The 23,239-nt window shown below is 39.1% G+C and overlaps 1 protein-coding gene across 28 annotated transcripts in view; it reads left to right on the top strand.

Annotated features, from left to right (window-relative positions):
* LOC118675254 (ABI family member 3 binding protein) overlaps positions 1 to 23,239 on the top strand; it is a 257,719-nt gene that overhangs the window by 39,903 nt on the left and 194,577 nt on the right. For all 28 annotated transcript variants that reach the window (XM_036347661.1, XM_036347632.1, XM_036347642.1 and 25 more), the window contains exon 2: positions 21,446 to 21,625. In XM_036347661.1, the coding sequence (XP_036203554.1) occupies positions 21,446 to 21,625 (180 nt within the window). The remainder of the gene's footprint in view (positions 1 to 21,445; positions 21,626 to 23,239) is intronic.

A 23,239-nucleotide genomic window follows, 5' to 3' on the forward strand; every position in this document is an offset into this window, starting at 1 on the left:
ATTGCTCTCGGTGGTTATGAAGAGCTTTGGCTGAGTTTATGAGGAAGACATGTCCTGGTTTCCCTGCCTAGTCTCTTGCTAGCCAAGCCGTATGATTCTGTAAAAATAAAACCCAAGTTAACAAATGAATGACAAACACATTTTACTTTTGTCCTGGGATTGGTGGAAACATGCCATTTCCGATAAAAATAAAAGCTGCCTGTGTGCATTTCCATGTGTGCCTTTGTGTCCTGTGGATTTATATGCTAATGATCTGGCATTTTAATTGGGGCCCAAAACTGCAGAGAAAAAGGGTTCTCTATTCCTTGAATACTAATGCAGATTAATATTGGCCCCGTCACAGACAAAATTTTTGTGCTAAGATTATCTAGAGCAGATTATCTACTAAGACAATCTATGTATAATGTAAAGGCCCATGGAACTGGCTGGACCTTGTTTTGTCTCATACCATGTATTTCTGAAAGGAGTGGCTAACAATACTGTAAAAATATTTGCAATTGCTTATCACAGTCAGTTTATTGCCATTTTACTTATTTCATTGCATAATTAATATTTAAATTATAATAGAGAAGAACAGAGGAAAGAAATAAAAAGTAAAGAGAGACTCCCAGGGAATGGCCATTCTAAAAATAAATGTGATGAGGGAAGTTAGGGACAGCATGTAAATGAAAAGAATTCTTAAATTGATTAGAAGTGATTCCGTGACTAATGGCTAACCAGTGAAATTCTATTCAAAGGGTAATTCCAAGATTTCATAATTCCCAGCCCTCTTCAGACTTTTTATAATTTTGCCAAAAAATCAGAGTTGTTGCCTTTTTGGCCCAAAGCTAATGCTTCCTGTTTGTATTGCTGTTTCCAAGTTTTGGGTTATTATGCCCCATTAACAAATAACAATAAGTCTCTCAAATACCACTGAATTATTTCTAAAAGGCAAATATCTCATGTATATTCCTAAATGCCATATTTGAAAGGAAAATATTCTGATGAAAAACAGAAATGCAGTACCTAGGATTGCTGTAGTTGGGCCATTGCTAGAGGAACTAGTGTTTAGGAGGGCGGAGGGTTCTCAGTTGATCCTAACAGCTAATCCGCAGTCTGACTCCAGTGTATCTGTCTAGTGTCATTATTAGAAAGAACTGACACGATTACTTTCAAGTCGCTTGCAACTCTGAGAGTCCAAGGACCTATGAACATGATCCTTCCATTTCAACCAAAGCGACCTATTTCTTTTTGTAACTAAGTGTAAGATGTGTAGTTCAATATGAGTTTCTGCTTCTACCATTTTCCACCTGAAATGCTCTTCCAAGTCCTGCTTTTCATTTGGCTTTTTCTTTCAAGGTTCAACTGAAGTTCCAACTCCCCCATGAATCTCTCCCTGGACAGAAACCTCTAATCCCTCTGAATTCAATAAATGACAAACATTACTTTGTATAAATAGTATCTCCAACTGTCTGGTCGTTTTCTCAAAGGCAAAAATGGTATTACTTCCTCAGAGAAGTGTTCCTAAAAATATTCCTCCTTGCCTCAGAAACTCCCTTTTCTTTCTTTGCAAATGCTCTCTCTGGATATAGCCCTCATCATGTGTTAGAGCTAACACTTAGACATCAGTAGCCCTCATTTCAGAGGTACCAGGCTTGGAAGTGTCTTACCCATTTTTGCGTATGTACTGTTTCACCTGGGCCTGCAACATTATTTTGTAAGTTTCTTTTCTTTTTCATCTATAACAGAGGTTCTCAACCTGTGGGTCGCGACCCCTTTGGCGGTCGAACGACCCTTTCACGGGGGTCGCCTAAGACCATCCTGCATATCAGATATTTACATTATGATTCATAACATTAGCAACATTACAGTTATGAAGTAGCAACGAAAATAATTTTATGGTTGGGTCACAACATGAGGAATTGTATTTAAAGGGCCAGAACCACTGATCTATAAGGATAGCCTTATTTTGACCTTTATGCCAGGAGCATTCAGGAGTCACCTACTATTTTAGTGGTAGATGTAGGAGGAGAAAGAGGTAACCTAAAGTAGGATTGTGTGATTATTACATACAAATATTAAGAAGGATAGATTGAAGAGGTGATGAATTTGATTATTATAACAATGGGTAAGATTACCAGTCTTTTCAGGATAAGTCTATGGGTATTAACAGGCCCAGAGGACCCATGGCTCCATCCCCCAAAAAGAAATGAGGCCGTCCGACATGGGGGTTGGGGAGAATTATATTTAAAATTTTAAATATACTTAATTATATTTAAAATTTTAAAATAAAATTTTTTAAAAAAATCAAAGATGCATCAAGAGGATGCAGGATAAGGTTTCAGAAGTTAGGAATGAAAAGAAAGAGAGAGGGAGAAAAGTTAAGAGCATGTAACAGCTCAGGGGAACTAAGTGGGATTTTACAGAAACAAAAAGACAGATAATATGCAAAATTTACCTAGACTGCATACAGGAGAAAATTGACAAGTCAAGGTTGAGATGGTGTTGTCTTTATAGCAGCAGTGTCTCAAATAACTCTGTTCACTTTTTAAAGATCAATTGAATCGGAAGAGTGGCAGTTTTGACCAAAACTTAAGGGATTTATTTGTAGGCCAGTGACAAAATTGCTTCTTCCCCCCAGAGACCAGAATACCAATAGGAAGAGCTAAGATGTTGTTCAATAGTATACAAATGGAGTGAATCAGAAATAATAAGCAGTGATTTTATTGAAAAGGCTAGGAAAGAAGGTAAAATTAGAATGGCTGGGAAAGTGATCCATTTACAACCTGTTTTATGTAATTTAGAATCTATCAAACCACAATCTATATGTGGTTTGTCATTTAGAGACTCTTCAGTTATAACAAAAATTAGTGAGATCTGAAATGACCTGCCTTAAAGTGGGCAAGTGAAAGAAAGAAAACAAGGAAAGTCACTTTTTCCTCAAATTTAGCCTTTTAGAAGAGAACCACTACTCAAAGCCCAGGGCGATAGTGAAGCAAAGTCATAGGCATCTTTGAATTCGGAATTTTCTGTTTGATGCCAGTTTTATAGCAAGGTCTGAACGATGACTCTTCAAGGGCAACTCAGGTGCCTAGGACTGTTTCAGAAGAAGGGAAATAAGAAAGGCAGAGAAGTCAACTGGTTTTTGAGGAAGACTGGGTTTGCGTGTCATCGATGACAGTGTCAGTGGCTCACGAAGTCCGGAGAACTAAAGCTGAATGAGTTTTCAGAAACAGGTACAGGTTTCAGAGAAAGCCAAGTTACTTGGTAGTTAGCAGCTAAGTTATTATTGAAGACTTGACTGTAAAGGAATTCCCTAGGAGCAAAAGACTGAACCTAAGTGAACTACCAAGTTGTGAGGCCAGAAGAGGAGGAAAAGTAAGGGAAAGAAGTGTTCTTAAAATATGATGAGATCGAAGATACCACTGTGTCCCAGAGTAAAACCAAGGGGGTGGGCGGGGGTGGGGGGTGCATTCATGGGCCCACATGTAAAAGCACATGCATTGAGGTGGTCAAACGTGTAAATGCTATAGAGAAGTTATGAAGATGGGCACTTAAAACAAATGTCTAAAGCATGAGCTCCTCCAATCTGTACGACACTTGTCTCAGATAGTTCTAGAATCATTACAACCATGGAAATTGTTGTAATGCTAGTATGGGAAAAAATAGGCAAATTTAAGAATTAGTCCGTCATTGCTCATTAGAGAGGACTGAGGAGCAGTCCTCAGTGGGTGGAGTTTAGTATGCTGGATTTAGCGTCATGGCCTGTGGCCGCACTGTCCCAGCTCCATGGAACTGGACATCTACTGGGAGATGCCTGGGGTAGGGTGGACACTACAGAAATTAAGTATATGCATTATTTTATGTTTTGACCCCTTAGAAATAACTTCTTGCTCAGAGGAATGATTTCTGTGTGGGAACAATATGAAATGGCATCAGATGCTTATGATCTGATATTCATTTTAAATTAGAGGTTGGATGGAAAGACTGTTTTGAGCAGCAGGATATATTGATAGAATATGCCTTACGCAATGCCTCGTAGAATCACAGACATCAACCCCCAGACACGCATCTTCACTTTTCCTCAGCCTGCAATCCCTTCCTGCCGTCCTCTGGACAAATCCTTTTTACCACTCAAGACCCAGCTCAGAAGCTACTTCTTCTATGACACCATTCCTGACCCACCCATTTCTAATTACTTAGTGTTCCTCCGAATCACCTCAGCCGCAGCTTACTCTACTGTGTAGAATTTATTGAGTAATAACTCGCACAAGTCTGTATCTTCTAATATAATAACACTAGAGGCCCAGGGCACGAAATCCATGCACGGGAAGGGGGGGTCCCCTCAGCCCAGCCTGCACCCTCTCCAATCCGGGACCCCTTAGGGGAGGTCCGACTGCCAGTTTAGGTCCAATCTTGGGGATCGGGCCTAAACCAGCAGTTGAACATCCCTCTCATAATCTAGGAACTGCTGGCTCCTAACTGCTCACCTGCCTGCCTGCCTGATGGCCCCTAACTGCCCCCCTTGCCAGTCTGATCACCCCTAACTGCCTCTGCCTGCCAGTCTGATCTCCCCTAACTGCCCCCCTGGCGGCCTGATCACCCCCATCTGCCCCTATCTGCTGGCCTGGTTGCCCCTAACTCCCCCCACCCCGCCAGCCTGGTTGCCCCTTACTGCCCCCCCGCTGGCCTGGTCACCCCCAACTGCCCCCCACCCCCATCAGCCTGGCCATCCCAACTGCCCCCCCGCTGGCCTGGTCACCCCATGCAGCCTGCTGTTCAGTCGTTTGGTCATCCCTCGCTAACCCCCCTGCTGGCCTAGTTGCCCTACACAGCTGTTCGGTCGTTACTGTTACTGTGATGGCATCCTGGACAATTTGCATGTTCCTCTATTATTAGTATAGATTTTCTCTGAGGAGACTCTTTTGTTTATTTTAGCATTAATTCTGAGCAGGCACAATATTTCCCACATAAGTAAAATGATGTATGTGTTTGCTCATTCTTTTGAAAAATATTTATTAAATATCTTTTCTGTTGCCAGGGTCAATGGTCGTGTGTAGCTTATGATCACATAGATGCTACATCTGTATTTATACAAGGACTATCTGGTTGGAATGCAAGGAACTCTAAAAGTTCAAAGTACACCCAAATTGAAAAACACACACACCATTAATAAGGTCACATCAATAACAACTATCACTGAGTAGCACAGTTTAGAACTGCTTCTCATAAACTATTCCACTTAATTCTACTGGCATCTCTGAGAAGATAGCTATGTGTGATTAATCCTATTTTATAGGGGAATGTGACATCCAGATAGTGAGTTAATTATCATATAACTTGGGACTTGAACACAGGTTTTCTGGCTCCAACTCTGGGTGTTCCCATTATGCAGTCCTCCCTTCCTAAAGCACTGCCTCTTAGAAAACCAGGCAAAGAATCTCGAGACATGGAAACATTAGCACCCACATAGCCAAAATATTCACAATAATCTCACACACAATACAGTGAGTTTATGCAATTGCCATATGGACTCAATAGAACAGATCTCAAATGTGATGAAAAACTAGGTCAAACTAATGATACAAATTTTATAAGACCAAGTCCTCATCTCTAAAATGAATACCAAATGCTACCTAAATTCAATTATGAAACTAATTCACTAGGTGATATGGGTCAAAAGTACAGGTTATAAAATAGTACTTAAAATATAATCTTATTTTGTAAGATGGCATCTATATTATATCAGAAAAAATATCTAACAGGACATATAAAATATTTTTCAGAAGACCTCTCTGCATATTAAATAATAGGTTATTTTAAAAACAAATTTTAACTCTTTTGTAACTCTTACATTTTGTTACTAAGATAAATGTGTATTATTTGCATACTTTTTAAGTTAAAAAGGCAGTGCATTGATTATTATTGGGGTGGGGTGGAAAGGGAGATGAAAGAGGACTAGGAATTGTGCTACCAACTTGGGCTAAACAGGGCGATAAAGGAGTAATTTGGGGAAGACAGATTATAAAATATAAGCAGCATAATTCTCAGGCTGTCCTTGCTAGTAGAGTCAATTAGAGACAATTATTTTACTTTCTTTTAACTTTTGGCTAAAGAATGGAATTAATAATTGATTTTTTAGAGAAAAGTAAGCCTTTATCATGCTTCGTTAAAAAACAACAACTGGCTGACTTTGTTATAATAACAATTGGTTTTAATAGCACATGATGTTTGCATGAGGACCTGTATTGTTTGAATTCCATTTCAACTGTAATCTATTTGTGAAATATTTTTGGTGTTTGTTTATTTAAAAACAGCATTTTTCTCTACCCCAAAAAATTTCTTGGCTCTGAGCATTTTACTTGAGTTGTTGTTGCTGAGGGCACATGAGGCAAGATTCCTACCATGTGGACATACTTTATAACTGTAGAAGATTTAAATTTTGTATTATTCATTTCTCAGAAGTGCATGCGTGTGTGTGTGGTGGGGGGGGAAGTTGGCAGGGGAAAATAATTTAGATTTGCTTTTAACACAATGACAGGTCTTTTAATGTGGTCTAGAGGCGACCCATCAGACTCCTGAAGCCTCCTTGCTCACCCCTTGCCCAATTCCATCCCAGCCACACTGACCTTCTTCGGGGTGCACTAGGAGACTTCCCTCAGCACTGTGCTCATGCTATTCCAGCCTCCTGGGAATGCTGCTCCTGCCCTCTCCTCACCCCATATGCACATTGACACTTTGGCTGACTAATTCCTACCCATCTTTAAGATCTGTCACCTCCTCAGATCACAGCTGTGGTGCTATGGAAGGTCTGGGCACCCCAACAATGGAACCTCAGATTTTTACTCTAGAATTCCCTTGTGACTATTTCCTGCTACCAAGAGCTGCCTTGTCCTATATACTTTATCTTTTTTATTCAGCTTTATGATAGCTTCTGTTACCTAACAGTTTACTATCTCAACCTTAACTGGCTTTGGTTCCTTGTTACCTCTTCTGGCCCCTCTTCCTCTGCTTTCCTTATAGCTTAAATTGATTGGGGAATGGTGTGACCAGTGGAAATTGAATTACTCACATTTTCGGTGTCTAAGGGACAATTTCCCATGAATAGTACATGGGACACTCAAAAGACAATCTTGTTTCTTCATTTTCTACTTCAGAATTTGGAATGAGTTGGGAGCAAATCATCATAGTTTCTAAGTTCTAAATACAAGAAAAAGAAAAAAAGCTAACTTTGTCATAATAAAAAAGAGTTATGAGAAATACTTCCTTTTTATCTTTTTTAAATTTTAAGTCAAAAAGACATTTCCCCCTAAATAGTTTATTTAGTTATATTTTGCTAACATTTTATAAATGTTTTAAAATTTCACTTTAAGAACCTGGTCTTAAGCTTGAATCACATCCACCATGCAGGCTGGGAAATTTTAATAATGTCATACCACTAGGCAATGATATCAACCCATTTTGGCTTTCTTTTCCTAGAAAATTTCAAATGCTACATTAATTACAACCATCAGAGAAGTTAATGATATGTGTATGTATATATATATATATATATATATATATATATATATATACATACATACACATACATATATATATTAAGTACATGATCACAAATTTCAGTATTTTATTAATATTAAAAACATTTTAGACATTCAAAATGTTTTAATTCTGTTTGAATTTTAATTCATTGAAAAAGAAACAGTGAAAAATATTATCAAAATAGCAATAAATTCTGTCATTATTTAGTTACATATTCAGATGAACCCAACTAAGGCATTTGGTTCACAAGGTCAAAGTTTACATCAAATTTCACTTTAACATTAGGTATCCTATATAATAAAAGCTCAGTGACTGAAACGGCAGAAAAACCAGAACAACCAGAGACCAGAATGACCACAGCCCCTGACCCTGGCTGGCCGCCCCCCAGTGAGCAGTTAGGGGGGATCAGGCAGGCAGACAGAGTGCTTAGGAGCGATCAGGCAGGCAGAGGCGGTTGGGCTCAGGCAGGCAAGTGAGTGGTTAGGGGTGATTAGGCGGACAGTCAAGTGGTTAAGGGCGACCAGGCAGGCAGAGGGGTTAGGGGCATCAGGCTGGCAGGCAAGTGGTTAGGGGCAATCAGGAAGGCAGGCAGAAGTGGTTAGGGGTGATCAGGCAGGCAGGTGAGAGGTTAGGGGTGATCAGACAGGCAGGCGAGCAGTTAGGGGCCAGCGGTCCCGGATTGTGAGAGGGATGTCCGACTACTGGTTTAGGCCCAATCCACTGTGAGATCAGGCCTAAACCAGCAGTCGGACATCCCGTGAAGGGTCGCAGACTGTGAGAGGGTGCACGCCCGGCTGAGGGACCCCACTCCAGTGCACAAATTTCATACACCAGGCCTCTAGTAAGTAATAATAAAGTTAATCTTTCCAGAACCGGCTAATTCTCTGGTGAATAAATATTAACATAATTATTATAGGCTAAAATATTTTTAAAACTGAACTGACTAGAGATTGAGAAGACAACTTAGTAATTTATCCTGTATCATAATCATTGGCAGAAAGCTTATTTCTTGCATTCTGGATAAATTGGAGTTACTTTAAAATCATTCTTATAACAAGATAAGTGGTTTTGTCTTTATTAATGACTAAAGATAGAAATCCAAGGGTTGAAAGTTATTAATTTTATTTTACAACACATATTTAATGATAGTGACCAAACAGGATAGCTCATTTACCCGATGATCACAATTTGGTGTTGTCCTCAAGCAAGAGTAATAGTCACAATCTTAAATGTTAATATAAAAATTGAAAAGTTTGACAGTTTCTTAGAAAGTTAAACATGAAGTTAGCATATTTTATGCCAAAGTATTTACCTATCTATATATATAAAAGCCTAAGCAACCGAACAACCAAATGACCGAACGATCGGTAAACTGGTCACTATGACACGCATTGACCACCAGGGGGCATATGCTCAATGCAGGAGCTGCCCCCTCATGGTCAGTGTGCTCCCACAGCCAACCTCCCTCAGTCTGCCAACCTCCCACAGTCCCTCCCACAAAACAGGAAGCAGACTAGTGGTTACCTGATGCTAAGGGTGGGAGCAGGAATTGACACAGGGGAGTGTTTTAGAGTGATGAAAATGTTCTCAAACTGGAATTTGGTGGATTTAGTAAGTTCTAGAAGTTTTCTAAAAATTATTGAAATGTATACTTATAGTGGGTGAATTTTATGGTCTATGATTGTACCTCACTAAATCTGTTAATAATTATATATGACAGTCACATTCTTTCTACATCCCTATAAAAATTTGTGTTCTCTTTTTCACATTTGAGGTGTAATTTTATATTTCTGTGAAAAATAAATGTTATCTGGAAATTATTAGGCAAGTGTTTCTAGAAACAAATTTTCTTTATGATTTATGTTCCTGCATTTTTATAGGAAGATATTATTCTGTCCAGATGAGGTGTTAGGGATAGCCTTAAGATTGAGAATGTATTTGGGATTCCACGATTCATTCCACAGAGGAGGACAATGAGCCTTATAGAGGACAGGTGATTTAGGCCAAACACAGTGAAAGGCGAAGTTGATGCCAAACCCCTTCTGTTGCTCCCACAACATATTAAAATGGGATGCCCCACTATGGGGTTATTAGCAAGTGGCCCTGTCTGTCTTAGTACCTGAGGCCACGCAATCACACTCTCATGGTGGTTTAGTCATTTTTCTCTAGGGCTTTAAAAAAATGTTTTTATTGATTTGAGAGAGAGAAAGAGAGAAACATCGATGAAGGGAGGAACATCAATCAGTTGCTTCCTGCACGCACCCAGACTGGACCCCTGGGGACCTAACACTGACCGGGAATGGAACCAGAAATGTTCAGTGCATGGGAGGACACTCAACCAACTGAGCCATACCTGCTAGGGCTCCTCTAGGACTTTCTGATGCTGTGAAAGCTCAAAATAAGTAGCTGTATACCATCAGCACTGGGTACTTATTAACTAAGCAAATTATAAACAATTCATGAAGACTGCAAATGTCTAAACAGTGATGGTGGATAAAACCATTATTTCAGCTCCATGTCATGTTTTCATTTGTGAGACTTTGCAAAGTAAGTAAATAAATAAAAGCCAGATTTATTTAACAAAGTATTAATGATTGACAGATTTTTACAAGATAGCAAAATTTTTATTTTCATCGAGTCTTTCCAATTTGCTCCCTGCAGCAACATTTTCACAATGGGAGTATTTAAACTTGTATGTGCAAGATTTTTTCTAGTGCAAGTCAAAATTGTGCATTTTCTGCTTCAACCTATAAAGAAGCATTTTGACTACATTTGGCTTTTACTTGGTTGATGTAATTTACCATGTACCCATGGTAAATATTGACTTTTGATACCAGATCATTGTAAAATTGTCAGGATAAGCAATTTTTTTTTCTTATGTCACATGTTAAAACTTATCCACTTTCTTCTTAGTGAAAATCACTCTTAGATAAGAAAGTCAATATCACACTTTGCTGTTAAAAGAGGCTCTCTTGTGCCTGGTGTTCCATTAGCTGGGAGTGAGAGGGGAAGATAGCAGATACTTGAGTATCAATGCCTTAAGCCTTCTAGTGAAGATGAAACCATTACATAGTTTTGTCTGCATTTACTATGAAGCATTTGTTAAAGTCTTATAATTAAGCATTTATTGTAAATAGAAGAGTTTATAGTTTTGTTTGCCTGGTAAATAGCATAAGGTAAATAAAATGTGGAATATACATAAATTCTCCCTTGTACTCATAGAAAATTTTATTAAAATATAATCAGCATTTTAAAAAATTAGTAAATCAAGGCAGATTGATATTTTGTGAAGATACTGGAAGATGTAATAATCTTGCTTTTAATAATAATTATCAGAATACTATGCAGTAAAAATGACAACAAAAAAACTACTTATTCATGCAACAAAATTATACATCTCCAAAACATTATGTTGAGTGCAAGAAGCCTTACATAAAAGAGTACATATTGTATGATTCTATTTAACTGAAGTCTAGAACAGGCAAAACTAATTAGTAAAAATCAGAATTGTTGTTTCTAGGAGGATGGTGTGGGAATGGACAGAGAAGGAGCATGAGGAAGCTTTCTAGATTGATGATAATTTTCTAAATCTTAATAGAGTTTTGGGTTCACAGATACATGGCATTTGGAAAAAATAAGTAATGTGTAGTTAAGATTTCCATTATATGTAAATTTATCTCAATAGAAAAACAAATATTGAATTCTAATGATATGCATGCTGCAGTGTTTGGGAGTGAAGAATACTGAAGTGTAACTTACTTTGAAATTTATTTAAAAAAATAAGATGAATTGATGGATGGATAGAGGGATAGAGAGATGAATCAATATGTGATAAAACATGGACTCTTGGTGGTAGCTCTACAGATGTGCACTGCACAATTCTTTCAATGCATCTGTAGGTTTGAAACTTTTTATTAAAAAAATGTTAACTCATCTTCTAAGTCTCTAAAAAGTTTGGTTAGATCTAAAGACACACAACTGGTGCTAGAAGTAAGAGGAATTTTCCAGACATGTATAATGTTTTATTTTGTGTGTCTCCAGAAATTATAATTCTAGAAAACCCTAATTCTCAGAGTTTGTTCACAGATCAAAATAAATATAAAATGGTCATGGCATGAAATCTAACAGTGTTGTAGGTGAGGTCCTTTTTTCTCTATATTGCATTGCATATCTATAAATCTCTTTTAAAAAGACATTGGCCCATTGATTTTATTTTTGATGCACCAAGTTTGCACAGAGTAATGGTACTCAAACTTGAGTATACATCAGAATTCCCCAAACAGCTTGTTAAAATACAAATTGTTGCCCGCATCTCAGATTTCTGATTCAAGAGGTTTGGGGTGGGGTCTGAGGATGTGTAAATATGGCGTCCCCAGGTGATGCTGATGCTCTGACTGGGGCAGTGTTAAGAACCCTCTCATGGAGGCTCTCCCTCCTTCCATAAGGCGCATCTACTGCCATTACTCCTTACTTTAAAGGGCAGGACAATGTCAGCAGATCAACTCCAGGATTTTCAGGAAAATCAAGCAGAAAAAGAACAAAAAGAAGGGATATGAGTTTTGTTCAATCCCTTAGCCTGTTCCAGTTTTTCTTTTACATGAATTAAAAAAATAATAATTACTAAGAATATACCAGTTGTCTAAAACACTATAGAAAGAGTATTATAAAATAGACTTTGAGACCTACTTCCCTACCTGCATTTGCATATCCTTGTGGAATAAAAATTATTTTTTGTGACTAGTTTAACAAATCTAAAGGGACACTTTTTGTACATTTTTTTCTTCCCACCTCTTCTTTCAGATTTAGAGCCCCTCAACTGTAGCCACATTGTACTAATTGCACTAATGGTTGGCTTACTCATCTGCCTAATTTACTACTAGAATGCAAAATCTTTGTGATCAGAGAGGTCATATTTGAGTCAGTATCACTAATTGTTAGTCCCTGACAGTGAATGAATGGATAAAATGAAAAGCAGATGAATAAAAATAAAAATTCCCCAAAGCAAATATAAATTTTATTTATATTTTGTATTGTTTGAATTTAACCATTTCACTACTCCCCTTGCATTATGGTCATTGACTACACGTGGTTGCCCTCTCATCCACCCCACTCCCCACCTGTAAAAAAGTCCAGCATGCTCCTGACTTTAAAGAATAATTTGGGAAGAATTAGATCAAGGGGAGGTGTGTAAGTGACAGCTGTGTATGTCTCAGGATGAGATTTATCCTCAAAAATGAGAAGCTGTTGACATAGAAGGTAGTCTATGAAAAGTAATTTTCCTGCTTGGCTGTGGTCGGGTCACAAAGTAGGTAATGCGGTCACTGCTCTTGCCATGTGATGCTGAAATGTCAACATTGCCAGGTCCAGTAAGTCTCTTCAGTCATCCAAAGTCATCACCCAGGGAAGTATTGGCCTGAGGAGTCAGGACACTGGGGATTCTGACTGAGGTGGAAACTGGTGGTTTTAGCGGAAATGGAACTCACTTATTCAAACAGTTGGGCAAACATGTAAAGTGCCCCATTAGGGAGAAAACATTTTCTCCCTTGGGCTTTTGGCAAAATAGCATTTCTTTCTAAATTCAATAGCAAATGTACTCTGGGTATTTGGTGACTATAATGTCCTAATGAAAATTTAGTTGACTCCTGGGGTTATGGCTCCTGGGAGTTGTTCGGGTGTGGCTTTAGGAGAGGAGCTCTCCAGGTGAGCTTTGGTCTTTTATTTCCTGGACTCTAAGCACATGCTACATGTGGGGACGTGTCCTGGAGCTGGCAGAGTGGCCCCAAAGCCCTGGAGAGGGAACATCCTGCTCTGCTTGTGCTAGGACTGGGGTCATGGGATTGTAGGTGGAGCTTCTTGCTGTCACTGGTCATGCTGTGTAAAGTCAAGATCTGAGTTTATTTAAAGGACCCCATTCCCTGGCTCTGGCAGCTGTTCATGTGGCTTATGGTACTTTTACACAACCTTTTTCTGTACTTTTTAAAAATTGCAATTTTTCTTTAGATTTATTGAAATCTTGCTTTGTATATATCTACATGAGTTTAATCAGGACGTTTTTCTTATGTTTTTAGATTTACAAATACAAGTAGGGATGCCTCTGTTCACCTCTAAAGTTGTATGCTCTTTTTTGGTGGGTATGTATTTTTAATCTCATTAGATTTACTGGGGGACATTGGATAACAAGATTATATAGGTTTCAGGTATATAATTCTATAATAGATCATCAGTATATTGCATTGTGGGTTCTTAATTCACCATTTCCCAAATGCCTAGAATTTCTTTTCCTTTATTGTTCTGATTTAGATCCTTGATTCATCCTATGAGTTGTATATATTTGGTGAAGTAATTTTATTTGTAAATTAGGGATAACAATGTCCAATGTTTTGTTGCAAATTCCTATCCTGCTTACATCAGACCTCCTACCACCCATATCCCTCATTACCTGTGACAGCAGAATCAGAAGGCAAGGAGATAGAAGTCAAAGTCCTGAAGTGAGTGGGTGGAAGCATGAGGGCTACGGGAAGAGATCAGAGATTTTCAGTTTGATTATCGTATCAAATCATCCAATTTTGTAAGTAGCAATTGTTTTTGCATGGTCTTTGTGAATGTGGCCGCTGTGTAGAGCCATAGATAAAGGATGGTTTGACTGGTGACATGTAGAGTTTTGCACTGTGCAACTTAAACAATACTTGGTGACATCCCTGTTCCCAGAAGGCATGCTGTACAGCTGCTCCATGTTTGCTGCACACTAGTTCTTTGCAAGCTCTCAGAAATCCTCTTTTGGGCCTCAGTAAAACTTCATCCCCCGCAAAAGTAATAGACAATCTATGAGATTTTTGAGAAAAAAATCATGTGTGGAGATCCAGAGAGCCAGGATGCCATAGGTCTATATGATTAATAAGCTGGAATATAAGAATCTGAAATTTAAAAAGGATTCTCTAGTAATTACTCTGTGAGTGCTTTTAATTGCAATTCTGCCTTCACCACCACCACTACCAAAACAATTTAATTCTTTCCACCTATCTTTTCTGTGGAATGCGTCATGACTTTCCTCATCTCCATAACCACCTTGCATAGACTCTTTTTCCCATGAAGGGTTTATTTAAACATCTTGCCATTACAGCACTGGTGGAAGTAGTTTCTATAATGCCTAATACAATTTAATTAATAGCAACATCTAATTTTCATTCTCTTTCCAATATTTAACTGCAGTTGCAATGCTTTTTCTGCTATGGAAAATGTTCACTTGTATCACTGGCTTTCGAGTTGGTGTTACTTGTATGAAAAAGTCATGGTAGAGATGACAGACCACACATTTCTGTTTAAGGATCAGGAACACTGAAGATACCTGTCTAATTGTCTCTGACCACTCCTTTCACCCTGTGGCCGTCACAGAAAATTTACTGAAACTCCATATGGTTTTCTTTTTCCTCCTAACATCTTTCCATCTTAGTACCAGGGCAGGAAGAGATTTGAGCACCAAGCCTATGTTACATGATCCCTTTTTGATTGTCTAAGAATGTTAAATTATTGCCAAGTTCTATGTTAAAATAATGGTTTGTATAACTTAGCATTACAGGTCTATTAAATACAATCTAAGCTATCAACTATGACTTTGGAAGCCTTTGAATGAGTTGTCAGACAGTAACTGCCCTACTTAATACATGAACTTGAGATGTTTTATCCTGATAGCTCCTTAATAAGCTGCTGTGACCATAAGGCATTGGAATGTTTTCTGCTTTCAATCTACTCTGTAAAAACAGAATAGATACGAAACTTACAATTGTCAGTTCTTGGAGCATAAAAAAGCCTGAAAGGACTTGCTGATTTTATATATGTGCCATTTGTTGAATGGCAAATAATAATGTCAGGCACTATTAAAACTACTTTCACCAATGCTGTAATGACAAGATATCTGAATGACCTTCCATCAGAAGGAGATGAGGAAGGTTAAGGCCCATGATGATGTGCCATGTTGAATTACATAAATAATGTGTTCTGTTTTATTGCTGAGTCATATCCCATTATATGGATGTTATAGTTTTATTTATTCATTCAACTCTTGATGGACATTTGGGTTGTTTCAAGTTTTGTGCTGTTTTGAATATTTGCGTAGACTTATGTTTTTACATCTCCTGGGTAAAAACCTGGGAATGATATTGATGGGTTATTTGGTAACTGCCCAACAATTTCATACATGACTATACCTGTTAACATTCTTAAAATGTATGAGGAATCTTCTTGTTCCAAGTCCTGCCTAACACTTGACAGTCTTTTTAATTTAGCTATTCTTATGTGTGTGTTATATCATCATGGTTTTAACGTGCATTTCCCTGAAGACTAGTGGTATTGACCAAGAGTTTGTAAGCTATGAACTGGTAGCTAAATCAAGCTGCCTATTTTTATAAAGATAGTTTTATTGGAACACAGACACATTCATCTGTTTACATAATGTCTATAGCTGCTTTTGTGCTATAATGGAAGAGTTGAGTAGTGAAGGTAGGTAGAAAGCCTCCGGCCAGAAAAGCCTATAGTATTTACTATTCTACCTCTTACAGAAAACATCTGATGACCTTGAGTATCTTTTCATTTGCTTGTTGGTTATCTCCTTTAGTGAAAAATCTATTTGAATCCTTTGTCCCTTTTTCTTAAATGTTTTGTCCTCTTACTGAATAAAAATAATTATTTTAAATATGATGGATACAAGTTCTTTAATTGACATATGTAGTACAAATACATACAGACATGAAAGAATCCCTCCTACTGAAAGGGCTGTAATGGTAATTCCTTTCTCACAGATCATGCCTGGATGTCTGCAGTAGTTGACCTGGTTTAAGAACCATGTGTTTGTACTGTGTATTTTGTCAGAGCTTTATTGAAACTGACCACAGCCACTCAGAACTCTAGGTTCAACATGAAATGTTTGCTCAGCACCTGTGCCTACAGCAACAGCAACCCACTTCCTTGAATTGATACAGAGAATTCTATGAACTTATAGGGTCTACCTTTTGTCTGATTTTCTAACCTCACTACCTCCCTCATTGTTTTTAATGCCACAGGGCATGTATTTACTTTTGAAAATTAAAGGGGGGTTAATTATAATTTTGTTTTGAAATACTTTTTTTTTCTTAAAGAATTTCACAACCCCCTTTGAAATATTTAGAGATATCCTAGGGCCATGGTCGGTAAACTGTAGCTCGTGAGCCACATGCGGCTCTTTGGCCCCTTGAGTGTGGCTCTTCCACAAAATACCACGTGCGGGCATGCACGTACAGTGCGATTGAAACTTCGTGGCCCATGCACAGAAGTCGGTATTTTGTGGAAGAGCCACATTCACGGGGCCAAAGAGCCGCATGTGGCTCTCGAGCCGTGGTTTGCTGAGCCGCAGTTTGCCGACCACTGCCCTAGGGTGTTGCAAAGAGAGGATTAGAAACAATTCCACTCTGCCAATATGCAGTGTTTTTCTCAGCCATACCAGTGTTGCTTTCCTGAAAGGTTTACATTCTTTATTTTCTCTCACTCTTGGCATATGCTTTGTTTACTGTATAGTACAAATAAGTGTTCTTCTAATACTCTTTTTTTCTCTGTACTCCTCGGGTTTTCTGGGTGACATATATGGCATTTTACTTATAAACTTTTCCTTGTTAAGCTTCTATCTTGTATTATTGTTCTACCAATGACCTGGTGCATGGATTCATGCACATTGAAAGGAAATTAATTAGAAGGTGGCTGGAGGGGCAGGACTGGGCTAGATGGGGCTGAACATGCCCTGGGACCAACCTTCCATGATCCCTCCCTGGCCAGTGGCACCTGGGGTGGCGCTGTGGCTCAAAAGGTGTCTGTGGAGTAAGTGGAATCCCTCTGGCAGGTGGGGTCCCTCGGCCTGGCCTGAGGGGATTGAGCAAAAACCGGCTCTCGAGCATCCCCCAAGGGGTTCCAGAGTGAGAGAGGGCACTCTGCAAAGTTGCTGGTTGTACAGGGTGTGGAACGCAAACGCAAGTGTGTGGTAAACCAGATTTGAGGCCAACAGTGCCCCAGCAACAACATAACCCACGGCCAAAGGTGGAATTACACAGCCCCGCTAGGAATCGGGCTCCCGCCTCTCTGGTTTCAGGGTGCATCACCTGAGAAATGCCGCTGCCAAGTCACTGCTGCTTGGCAGCTCCTGCATTGAGCGTCTTCCCCCTGGTGGTCAGTGTGCATCATAGTGACCAGTCGAATGGTCGAACACTTAGCATATTAGCCTTTTATATAGATAGATAGATAGATAGATAGATAGATAGATAGATAGATAGATAGATAGATAATCTCTAAGTCATTCACCAGAGGCCTTCATACTAACTGTTGAAAGATAAATGTCATTACATGATCTAGTATTTCATACCTTTAAGCCAGAATTACTCAGAGTGAATATAATTTTATCAAAGATTAAAAATTAATTTAGAATGCACAGATATACCCTAAAATATTGGGGAAATTTCCCAAGAGCATAGAATTTAATGGTACTCTAAATACGCAAAAGAGAACATTTGCTTAATCTTTTTACTGAGCACTGAAAGAATTAATGGGGTTATAACTGGGTGAGCAAAGGGGTAGAGAGAAACAAACCTAAGATAAAGCTAACCATACTGGTGATACTGTGAGCATAGGTGTAGGGCCAGGGCTTTGTATGCATCACAGAATATGAGAAAATTATACTGGTAAAAAAAAAAGAAAGAAAGAAAAGTAGGATACGTTGAGAAGGAATAAGAGAGGAAGTAATGTGTGGCTAGATAATGAAAGGATTTGAGTGCCTAGTTCCAAATAAAGAACTAGGATGACAGTCTCAAAATATAAAGTTGATGATGCTGTGGTTTTTGAGGTAAGATTTGTCTGGGTGTGTTTCTCTTTTATAGGACAGTTAAAAATTTAGCTCTAGAAAGTAGTATGAATTGGAATTTTTTTATTATGTAGAGAAGCTAACTACCAATTCATTTTAAAAAATCACATGATGTTGATGTATTTTTGTTGTTGTTTTTAAATATATTTTTATTGATTTCAGAGAGGAAGGGAGAGAGAGAGAGAGAGATCAATGATTTTCTCATTGAGAAAATCATTGATCTGCTGCCTCTTGTGCGCCCCCTACTGAGGATCGAGCCTGCAACCCAGGCATGTGCCCTTGACCGGAATCGAACCTGGGACCCTTCAGTCTGCAGGCCGACACTCTATCCACTTGGCCAAACCAGCCAGGGCTATTGATGTATTTGTTGACATTGATTATTAGGAAAAAGGAAAAAAGAGACTGGAGTCATGAAAATTCCTGTGCAGAGGAAGTGAGAACACTCCCATTTCTGTTGGCCGGCGATGCTGTTTACAACCTGCCTTTTTCTTGCTTGGTGTAGGCACCCTTTCCACTTGCCAGGGGGAGTAGTAATGTGGTACGTCATGCCAGAATTTGTAGCAAAGGTCTAATGTGATGATGCTGTGGCTCTTGGCTCTTAGTCAAGTGTGCGTGTAGCCCAAGCACACTAAGATTCCTTACAAGGTGCCGAAACAGGCTGGCTGTGTTCTCATTTATTGTGAGGCCTGATAATGTGCTAAGGCAACAGAATATGTGCTTGCCTTATATTTGTTCCATCTAGTGAGCAGGATGGAGTAACTCTGGGGTTAATTTAGGCACACAGCTAAGAAGAGGAAAATTGGCTTGGATAAAACCTGTTCTATCTGAAGTGTAAACCATCTCATTGAAATCTAATGAAGTTGGGACAAAACATCAGAAGTTAACATCAACTTCTTAAGTGTTATGGTCTGGGAGCTGGCCACTCCTTACTCTAGTGGGTAGTAACAAAGGTCTCAATAAAAACAAGAGAAGTCCAGCCTAGAGAAAACCTGAGACCCAGTTTTGAGCCTGAGATCTGACTTGCAGAATGACAGGGGCGTGTCTACCCTTAGTTAAGCTGTTTGGACTAGATGAACTGGACTAGGTAAGTCTTCCTCAGACTTTAGAGAAACCCAGTGTCTCTGGGTTTCAATTTTGCTACAAGTGTAGGAATAGCTATCTGAGAAGCAAGAAGTTCATGGAAATAACATCAAATTCTTGGGAAGTACAAAGTACTATGTACATATCTAGAAATAGTATTGGCTGCTGAGGTAAGAGAATGGTTCATTTCCACAACCTGGTCTTCAAGAAGGGGCTGTTTTTAGTTTTTCAAAGGCCTAATAGAATCCTTTTATGTAGCTATACTGAGGTGGTCCGGGCTGATTTCGACTGGAATGTGATGACTTTGGGAAGCCCATGCCATTCAGAGGTGCTGACTGGTATATATACAAGCCTTTTATTAATGAGGAAGGAAATGTGAGATGTTAAATTAGTAAGTGCAATTTTCTGAATAGGTACAATATTTTAGAAACATGAAATTCCTGTGGAATAAAGAAAGAAAATAATTGAGGTTCACAATCTTTTATCTAAAACTTTGAGCCAGACATGTTTTTGAATTCAGAAAATCTTTGGATTCTAGAAATGTATTGGGATGCCTAGACCATACATCAGTGGAGTCTTGACCAACAACGCTTAAACACATTAATATTTCTACAATTAAACATGTGAATAGTCAGACTGACCATTCGATGAGATTATGAAAGACTAAGAAGACTTATGACAGTTCAGATGTTACCAAACTGGTTAGGTGTGAAGTTACAAAAACCTTACAAATCAATTCTGGATTTCTGAATTGTGGCTAAAGTGTTATGAATAGACCTGATCAAGTAACCAATTATTAAGTAATTACTACATGTCAGCTTTGAGATGGGGCCATTTGCACTAATCTTTGTAAACATCCTGTTAAAGTAGACATGGTTACCTATTATCCATAATTTATGAATTGGGAAAGTTCCAAGGCTCAGCCTATTCAGTGAGTGGCCAGCGGCCATAAGTATGTGGCAGACCTGGAATTTGAACTCAGCTCCTTCTGCTCCAAAGACAAAGAACAATTGTCTTCCTCCCTGATTGATCAAGACCTCTGGTTATTGTGATCATTTGCGACTGTTGCCTGCACAGAAAAAAAAAAAAAAAAAAAAAAGCCAGTCCTAGCCAGGTAGCTCAGTTGGTTAGAGCATCATCCCAATATGCCGAGGTTGCTAGTTCGATCCCCAGTTAGGGCACATACAAGAATTGATGTTTCTCTCCCTCTCTCCCTCTAAAATCAATAAATAAAAATTTTAATGCCTTAACTTAATTAAGTTTTCTCTCCTCACGCTACAATCTTTCTCAGAAAATTCATCCAATGGTCATTTATAAACGAATGATACCGGCTGGATCTATGGCCCACTCCTGAGTATCACACTTAGATATTTGACTTACTGTTGGGCATCTCCATGTAATTGTCTCACTGTCCCAGTGACCTCCAAATAGAAGTAAGCATTTTCTCCTCCATAGTTGTCTTTCAGAATTCCCTCTTCTACCATCTCAGTTACCCCTAAGCTGAACTCTTCCCATTTCCCTCCCTCTCCAGCTCTGTAATTACAAAGTCCTGTGGAGTACAACACAAGAGCAGCACCAAGGAAGCTGGGGTTCTCCCAGTGCAGTAATTTAATTTACCAACCACAGATCTTGTCACCATTCCCAGCCACTATGTATAAAACGGAGGTTCTGACCAATTGTGGCTAGCCAAAGTAGCCTGGAATCCCATCTACCTGCTCAATGGCAGATTGCTAAATATTAAACACTATCATTTTACCTTGTATTCTAGACTACTTTCTGTGTTTAAAAACCTGTTTTCTGTGACCTCAAAATTACCTGTATTTTCTCTATTCCTGTGGGTGTGTCATAATATTGAGTAACTAAGTAGATAACATGCTTTCCGTTAACAACTAACCTTTGCTCTAAACTTGGGCTGGGACGATCATGAGGTAAAGTAACAGCCACCTATTTTTTCATTCCCACCTTCAGGTAAAAGGCCGAGCCTGAAAGTCCACATCAACACCACAAGTGACTCTATCTTCTTGAAGTTCCTGCGTCCAAACCCTAATGTAAAACTGGAAGGTTTTCTTCTGGGATATGGCAGCAATTTATCACCAAATCAGTACTTCCCTCTTCCGGCGGAAGGGAAATACACCGAGGCGGTAGTCGGTAAGATGCTTGGCTCTCAGGCCTGGGAAGAGAGCTAAAAGTAATGGGTGTTACATGATACATAAATTGTGAGGGCAACACCATTTCTTCTCCATCCTCAGCTGAATCAAATGCCAGAATTACAAATCCTCTTCATAATTGTTATCCATAGCACAATTCCTTACATCAAAGAATATGGGATGCATATTCTGCATGTACTACAGAAATAATCAACTTTATTGCCATTATACCTACAATCCCTGAGCACATACTTAGATTGAATAGGGAAAAAATAAGCTGAAACACCTGGTTTAAATCTCTGTACTATAGCTTATGTGGATTAATTCCCCCACACCCCCCAACCCCCAGTGCCTTAACTTTCTTCTGGTGGAAAATAAAAACTATGGCTTTCTGGATGCCTCTTCATGAGAAGCTACCTTTACAAATGTTATTGATGCATAACCCATGGACACAGACAATAGGGTGGTGGAGGCCTGGGGTGGGGGCGGGGCGGGCTATAAGGGGTCAATGGGAGAAAAAAAAGGGGACATATATAATATTTTCAACAATAAAGATTTAAAAACAAAAACAAAACATAAAAAAATAAAAAGAGGAAAAATAAATAAAAATGTTACTGGTAGAAGTGTGGGATCCTCTTTCCCACTGGGTGCTGGGGGGTGGGGGCCTTATGATATCTAGAGTCAAAGTATTTCCTGAGGCTTGGGAGGGAGGGCTTGTGATTTTTATTTGTGTGGAATTATATTCCTGGGTTTCCAAAGTCCCATTTCCTTTATTTCAGTCATGGGAGAGGTACAGCTGGGGAGTCAGCAGATCTCAAAGCAGAGCCAGTGTCCAGAGCTTCCACCCCATGTTGGAATTGGGTCCTGTACAGCACCAGGCTAGTTCAGACCATCAGTCCATTGTTTGGGGTCCACAAGGCTGTGGGACATTTGGGCAAATGCAGGAGCATGAGAGCCCTGCAGGTCAGGAGTCAAACAAGAGGAACCTGGAGTCAACCAAGAGCAAACTAAGAAAGCAGGAAGCAAGAGAGTAAACTCCTTTGTATCCCAAATCTTACCACACTTACAGTGGCCATGCCCACTCTGGCCAATGACCTGTTCCCAGGTGTGACTGACAGACAAGTACCTTCTCTATGTCTCCCAGACTTACTAGGCATGTGTCTATTCTCCACCCTGTTTAGTCCATTCCCCCAGCCATCCATGGGGAATAGACCCATGGCCCCCTGGGAAGCATTAAACTGTGCTTCCTGTCAAAGCTGCACAAATGACATGCCTGTACTATTTGTCGTTCCCTTTGCTTCTTTCCTGTTAAGAATAACTAGGTTGCTCTAACCTGTTTGGCTCAGTGGATAGAGCGTCGGCCTGCGGACTAAAAGGTCCCAGGTTCGATTCTGGTCAAGGGCATGTACCTTGGTTGCAGACACATCCCCAGTAGAGGGTGTGCAGGAGGCTACTGGTCAATGCTTCTCTCTCATCGATGTTTCTAACTCTCTATCCCTCTCCCTTCCTCTCTGTAAAAATCAATAAAATATATTTTTTTTTAAAAAAAAGAATAACTAGGTTAATTACAACAGTATCAAAAAGAAAAGAAAAAATATTACATTTTGAAAAAATT

The sequence above is a fragment of the Myotis myotis genome, unplaced genomic scaffold (genome assembly GCF_014108235.1).
Source record: "Myotis myotis isolate mMyoMyo1 unplaced genomic scaffold, mMyoMyo1.p scaffold_m19_p_2, whole genome shotgun sequence".
Classification (NCBI taxonomy): domain Eukaryota; kingdom Metazoa; phylum Chordata; class Mammalia; order Chiroptera; family Vespertilionidae; genus Myotis; species Myotis myotis.